The sequence below is a fragment of the Papaver somniferum genome, chromosome 9 (genome assembly GCF_003573695.1).
Source record: "Papaver somniferum cultivar HN1 chromosome 9, ASM357369v1, whole genome shotgun sequence".
NCBI classification, from domain to species: domain Eukaryota; kingdom Viridiplantae; phylum Streptophyta; class Magnoliopsida; order Ranunculales; family Papaveraceae; genus Papaver; species Papaver somniferum.
Genome location: NC_039366.1, coordinates 44,447,379 through 44,455,400, shown reverse-complemented (window position 1 = coordinate 44,455,400; position 8,022 = coordinate 44,447,379). Strand labels below are relative to the sequence as shown.

General features: G+C 36.0%; 1 protein-coding gene across 1 annotated transcript; it reads right to left on the bottom strand.

The window, feature by feature from the left end:
* Positions 1-824: 824 nt before the first annotated feature.
* Positions 825-3,716, bottom strand: LOC113313545 (12S seed storage globulin 1-like). Its single transcript, XM_026562334.1, has 4 exons — positions 3,189-3,716; positions 1,911-2,403; positions 1,569-1,799; positions 825-1,215 (listed from the first exon to the last, which is right to left on the bottom strand). Exons 1-4 carry the CDS (start codon positions 3,382-3,384, stop codon positions 1,065-1,067), a joined length of 1,071 nt encoding a protein of 356 aa, XP_026418119.1. The 5' UTR covers positions 3,385-3,716; the 3' UTR covers positions 825-1,064.
* Between the last annotated feature and the right edge of the window lie 4,306 nt (positions 3,717-8,022).

Here is an 8,022-nt window from a genome sequence, read left to right as displayed (position 1 = left end):
ATGATGTTTGATTTTAATCAAAATTTATTTATAGATGATGTTGATCAGATTTAGGGTTCATATTTTGATCGTATGCTTTGGTTAATTTTTGAATTGTATTAAAATTTCAAAAGGGGTATTGAAGTGATTTCCATTTTTTTGATTACTATGTAATCCAATTACCTGAACCAAACATTAAATTGTGAATTATGAATATCATTCCTCGGAATTCAATTGTTGGAATTGGACTATGCCATATTCCAATTCTTAAAATCCTGAACCGAACGCGCTGGTAAGGACTATTATTTTCGTAGAGGAGGAAGCACGCATACATCCACGGGTAACATCCACACCTATGTTATATAGGAATTTAAATTCTAATGATCGATCAAAATTAGATTTATTTTTATTTCATTTGGATTGTACATGTAAATTGCAATGAGAATTTGTTTACTTATTGGTAGTTAGGAATTGTAATTAGAATTACTTTAATTATAAAAATTGTAATTGGATATTAGACATTATTTTTGATTTTTTTTTACGATCATGCCAATTTTGAGATGAAATCAATGTTTCTGTATATTTAGCTTTTGGTTAATATCTATCTTAATTATGATTGCCCAGAATATATATTGTGGGCCTAAAAGTTTCTCCTCAAATTTTATTTGTCGAAATTTTAAAGTGGTGAGACCAGAATTAACCAGAAACTCGCTCGAAAAAACTATGCGCTCAATTAGAAAGTTATATGTTCCTACTCCAGGGGATTTTCCCAACTTATGAGACCAAATGTTTACTACAAAACAAAGACATTCTAACAAAAATATTCAGATTCATGCTAATAAAAATGTAATCACCAAAATAAACTGTTTCAATAAAACCAAACCAATGTTCACATAAAAGGTGAAAGAGAAACATCTACTACAAAAACTTGACCAGATAAACTTATCTCAAATATAAACACTAAAAAAACTGAAGACGGTCATTGGAGACGGACAATCTCAGTCTTCTCACTTATTATCTAGGTTGCAAATCAAAAGAAGTAAATTGTAATGTTTCTTCATATTTCATAATGAAGAGCCAGACTTTTAGGGTGCAGGGAAGAAGATTTCAGCATTAAGCCTCTTGGAACGGAAATGCTTCTCGGCTTCAGGTGAAACATTGAAAGACGCCTCAAGAACCTGCGAGTTCAATGCCTTCCAGACTGATGTCCTTCCTGCTAAGTGGCAGAAGATTGGGCTGCAAAAAAAGAATCCAACAGCGGAAAAATATTTAGAGAATGAACATACGATTTTCAACCAAAAAAATTATCTATCTTTATCTATCTTTAGAACATTGATATATTTACATCTTAATAGAGAAAAAGATGCAACATGGGTATGGTAATTGAAACCAGCTAATCCTACGTAATCTTACAGGTAATCAAATATTCTTGACATGAAAGTGTGCAGTTTTGCAATTATGTGAACAAAATCGTAAATTCATAGGTGAGATGATCTTATAACAGTAACCAGCAACAACTAACAAAGGACATTGTAAACCAATAGCACCTATGGGACTTTAAAAGGTTAGAAGAGATTCAAGTTACTTACTTGGGAGTAGTGATGATCGAAAACCAATCCATGCCCTCCCCATCAGCAATCTTTGAGACGACAAAAAACCTTGGAACGATGAACAAGTCACCAGCCTTGACTCTTAGTTCAAGCTTACGCTTGCCATCAACACCAACAATCTGAGCACGACCACTTCCCCTAACAATATAGGTCACCTGATAAGCTGAATCACAAGAGAATCCTGGCGAGCAAATTGATCCAGCATCAATCCTGTCAACAACTCAACAAAAGCATTAGTAAGAGAGGAGAAGTGGCAAAGCAAAGAAGAAAACTCAGATAATAAGTGAACTTAAAGATGAGATAATGAAGGTAGAATCTGACCTGACGAGATCAGCACCAAGTCCAACCTGTTCAACCAAAGGCAAATTTTTGGTACTCAAGATAACGACACGACCACCGTTCTTAATATCAACATCTAAAGGTGCTTCTAAGCAGTTCAAAGCCATCCCTTTCCTGTCTGCCTCACTAGGCTCAGGCAACTTAAAACCATCATTCACCTTGATAATTCCAGTGCCTTTTTGGCTTCCAACAAGCACCTTAACCTTGTCTTCTTCTAAATCCCAAGCTCGACCAACAAATTCAGGAGTAAATCCAGTGAAAATACCATTGGCACCAGTTAGCGCAAATTCTGTAAATTCACCAGCCTTGTGACCTTTTGAGGTATCACCCATGAAAAGAACTAGAAGTTCGCTATCATCTTTGTTGAACCACCAGGTAACAACACCAAATGGTAGGGCGATTGCATCACCCTCTTTGACTGCAATCACTTTCTCTTTTTCAGCTTCATAAAGGATAATACCAGCAGTACCACTTCCTGAAAGTTAAAAGCAATATTATCAGCAACCATGATAAGCTCAATCAATACACAATGAGACTCGACTCATTAAAGTTAAAAGAAATATTATCAGCAACCATAATAAGCTCCACCGTAATATAATGCACTATGAGATTCATTGCAAACTTGGGAACATCCCGTAAGTAACTAAAGAAAATGTTACCAGGAATTAAACAGTACATACAGAAACAGTTTTGCAAAAATAATTTGATCCACTTGAAAATTATAAAACTAAACAATTATTGCTATTTGTTCCTTGAGTTTAGAAAATATATAATACCAGTAAATTACTGCACATGCCAACATATTGTATTATTGAGCTAGCGTTGACGATGATAATGATGGTCGTGGTAGTAGTGGTGTTTGGTGATCATTAATTAAAAATTGAAGTTGAAAAACAATGCTCATCAATAAAACAGTTTTCACCAGATGGAAAGGAAAAAAGTTCTGCTCCAAAAGGCTATCATCCGATTTCATCCGTCAAAAGATTTGAATCTATCTTAAATACCAAGAATACCAAGAGTATATATAAACATGATGATACATGCAAATCAATGACACCAAACTTATACAGATTATGGATTCATTAACGAAAAGAAGAAGAAATGGAATCCAAGCAAAATCTACAATAGAGAAGTAATCAAAAATCAGTACCAAACAAAACAAAGAATCCAAATCGGAAAAACATTATAACCCATAAACCAAGAAATTAACGAATCAAGAATTAACAAAAGATTCAGGAGGAGGATGTATATTATATATACCTTGAAGAACATAAGCAACCTTGGCAGAATCAGAATAGCTAGGCATAGCTAAACCATTCTTTTGAAGAGCAATTTTGGAAGCTCCAATGTTACCTTCTTTGAGCATTGGAAGATCAGATGGTGACCATGAGAAATATGATCCACCATCACTTCCATACACAGACTTTGATGATTTGGGTGTCAAATCAATCTCCATTATATCTCTCCAAAAAAAAGAATATCAGAAATCAAAGAATAAAATCTCAGCAACGAGAAAGAAAGATGAATATGGTATGACTTTATGAGACTGTGAATGGAAAGATGGACTAGGGATGTATTTATAGGCTTACGAAGATAAATAGGATAAGTATGATTAAAATAGGATTAACAATACTAATCTTAATTTGGATAACAATCAAGTAAAAAAATTCCGGTAGGTTTCGTATGTTTGGAAAAAGAGTTTTAGTAGCACTAGAATTTCATATGCCATGTGCAATTGTTGATCTTTGAAAACCTAAGAGATCGTGCGGTAACCTTGCAAGGTGGGGTGTCATTTGTGCTGTATAATGTGGTGGCAACGGGAATCATGAATCTGAGGCTTCCGGTTGGTGCACTCTGAGTTTTTGGATACGTTTTAGCTTAGCATCTCGAATAAGAGATTAGAAAATATCTGATATCCGGCTAGGGAGTTGTTCGCTCTTCACAACTTTATTCAGGTACGTGGATTACCTTGTAACTATTTAGTCGATGATATTGTCCTCTTTTATGCACTCCCTGACAGTCACTTATTTTGATACAGTTAAGAAGCAAATCCCTATCCAATTTTCAGTGTCCTCAAAAGACTCCATTATGTGGCAATGTAACCGAGTTAAGTATGTATAAAATTATTTTGTGGCTTTTCCTATTAGCGTGCTTGACCAATGTCTTGGGCCAGACAGTTTAGGGGGTAGTAGCTACCGGCTTGGTATCCCTGTTTGTCAAGGATGGTTTGTGTTCAAGCTACAATAGACCTATGGATATTTTCGGTGATCAGGCGCTCCATTGTGCCAAAGATGTTGGACTTAAGTTTCGACATGACCTTGTACGTGATGTAATCGCGAATATTTTTTACAAGGTTGGCGTGCCTGCGCGCAAAGAAGTTGCTTTCGGTTTTTTGTCAGATAAATAACAGGGATCTACGTCTTGTGGACATCCTTGTCTATAACTGGGAAAATGGCAAAAATGTGTGTATGAATGTCACAGGTGTCTCACCGTTCACTGGTGAAGGTACTCACGCTTTCATTCCATGCCAAGCCATTCCGAAAGTTGTATTACGTAAACGTACTAAATACTTGGATGAATGTGCTTCACATGGCATGGTTTGGGCGTTTTAGCCTTTTCTACTTTGGGGGAGCTAAGTGAGGATACTAAGTTGTGACGCCCCAACCTAATCACCTGCTTAGATAATAGGATTACAACCTAATTGAAACATCAAACCTATATTACCGATCTTAAAAAACTCAGTTACATAAGCTAATTCCAAAAACAAACCCATACACTCTGATATTGTATAAATGAAGAACTCTCTTGTGATATGAATATATTAATGTATTGTTTTACAGAATAAATAAAGAATAAAGATATATAAAAGATTAATAATATCTCTAACATCGCAAAAAGCTTTAAGCTACGATAAGAGATGTCTTCACGCGCACCATTTCTTCTGATTACTGAAACTGAAGTGGGAACGAGTGAGCACATCATCCCACAGGGATGCCCAATGGAAACATATAACCTAGAAGTAATCACTAACATGCTTCACAGTTCTAAAAGATAATGAAATTAAAAAAAAAAATGATAGAAGAAAACAACTAACACCTTTTACACACAACACGAAGCAGAAGATTGCTTCAACTATTTTCCCCAGATATTGCGTCCATCGTGGCAATATCCATGAAAGATCCACCACCGGATGGATCTACGAGAATAGAGTTAAACAACCTAAACATATGTTATCCTAACCTCGTCTCACTCAATGGAGAAGAAGATGCTAGGAATAACTCCAGTCTCAAATGATAGCATGAATCCAGGTACCGTAAGATATTATTGTGGAATGCGTACACCTCATAAATCCAAATCCCACCATCTAAGTCTAGAATATAATAAGGTTTTGATTACTATGATCTGACCCCGCACAACAGATGCACAAAAGACCCAATTATTATTCGTAGGCCAGTCTCCAATTAATGACCATATCCAGTCATGAACCTAGAATTTCTTCCTAAGAGCTTCTCCAATGGTGAATGTGAATTTTTCATATGTGGCATCACTTCTAAGAAATCCTTTGAGCATAAAATCCTAAATATTAGGAAAAATAAAGTTTTATCTCCAACCCATAAAGTTTTCTATTATTTGTTTACTTATTTATAGGCATATAATTGGTTAAAATCCTTTCTATTTTTATTTTTCAATGACTTTTATTAATAAGTGTGACTAGGATGGGAAGACATCCTCTAAGTGAATGTCTAAAACTAGAGGTTCACCTAGAGGGCCTAACTTTTTTTTTTGCCACGTCATCTTCACATCAATGGGTTGGAGATGTTTTTTTATAAATATTGTTGTGGATCCTACGTGGATTAGGACTTTTTCCTTCACACACATTCCATTGGAGAGGCTCTAAGTCAAGGTCATAGTAACCCAGTCATACTGCTAAGACTGAACAAACAAGTATGATATGCACATAATGACTCCCCCAAATAAAATATAGTATATATAATATCTAACCGGGGTAAAGCCGGACTACTAAGTAATAATCAACCGGGGTAAATCCGGAATACTATCTTGAGACAATAAAATGTAATAATATTTAACTGGGAATATTCAAACAACGTAACATTGCGCTACTAAACTTAGCCAAGAGCTATGGGGAAACACAAACACTCTTCGCGGGGAAATCTCACAATGCATATCACACAACATACACATTGAATTACAAACAGTATGCTTACAAAATTTAATGACTCATCATGCTCGCAGATAAAGTAAACTTAATGATTACAAGAAGGTTACAGAGTTCCACCTGGTTTGATGACAAGCTACGCCTACCTTGTATTCCTCAATCCATTGGTTCATTCTTTGAATCGATCGTTGTTAATATAGATTAACTGTTAATCACACAAGCACTCTAAGAATTTAGCCAATAGGCTCATAATGGTCCGTAACATAATATCATACAAGTCTCTGATTATAGGCTAAGTGAACTATGTAATGGTTCTAAGCCCATTTAAGGTTTTCCATCTCTTTCATTCTCTATCTTTAACATATCTAAGGTTAACTAATCCAATTAGGTTGATTCTATAGTCCAATCAATAGGTCTTATGAATATCTACAATTTTGTAGAACGAACCAAACGTCAATTCGGACCATAAAGGGTCCAAATCATCAAAATAGGAAAACTATGCCTAAGCCCAAGTCCACCGAAATCAACTAACGGTCACTAAAGGTCAGATAAGTCAACTAATAGTTAACATCAGTCAAATGTTAAGTCCGTAGTCAAAAGAGTCAAGGTCAGATCAGCAGTCAACTGGTCAGGTCTCTGAGTTGGTCAACTGAGTCAACTCAGGTCAAGACAGGGAAATTCGGCGAGTTAACACCGATTCAACTCAGTCAGATAATCTAAATCAAGTAAAACAAATTAGTCAGACATCTGACTGGTAAAGGATTCAGGCACAAGCCATTGCACAGGCCAAACTTCTAATGCACAATTATGGTGCAACATGAAACACACTGTCTTCAAACCAAAACTCAACTGCAACTACATTCCCTACCAACCTGATTTTAGATCTAACCCAGTGTAGTTAATATCGGATATCGGTTCATCTCGGCCGGGACCGACACTGGTACGATTTTATATCGGGGATATTATCGTTGAAATATCGGTATAATATCGGTTCTAGATTTAGAGACTATAATTTTATATTAAACATTTTCTCCACACATTTTCGGATAAGATATAACAGATAACATCAATTTTATCAAAAAAAACAAAAGAGTAACTTTAGTAACTTGCTTCGAGAGCTACATGCACCTCTACTACCACCTGGAAGACTTTCTTCGCCAAAATTACCCTTAAACTTTATAGAAAACGACCAATACCGTCTCATATCGAGAAATGTAGGAAAATTTCGTATCGACCGATACGGCCGATATTCGACCGATACGACCGATATTATCGGGCGAATATCGTATCCCCGATATCCTTCTTATCGTATCGTTATGGGCCGATATCCGAAATATCCCCGATATATCGGCCGATACGGCCGATATTGACTACATTGATCTAACCATTGGATTCAAACACAAACCATCCATTCTATACAATTTATAAACTACAACACTATCTCTAGATAACTCCCACTACTACTGGACTGCCATTGCAACACCAACCCACTAATTTCAATCATCTTTGTCACCATTTGTAATATCACTTCAATTTTCATATCTTGCATTAGCATCCAATTCAATTCCATGACCATATCATCTTCACCACCAATTCAACTTGATGAACTTGCAATCATCTAACATGACCTGCACCACCACCTGTATCTCGAATTACAGCTGCAACCCAACAACCGTAGCCAATCATCTAAACTCCAGCTCAGTTCTTCTCCTTGTATTGTATAAAATCACCCTACTCAATTACAGCCACCAACAGGTGCATCTCATATCATCTACAACTCATCTAAACCAGCAACACCACTAAACCGCAACTGCAACTCTAGAATTCTCAGTCAATTCTCACTTCATCAATTCACAACTCCAAACCCATCTGAGGTAACAGCTTAACTGAAATCTCCAGAAGCCATACATTCAAAAC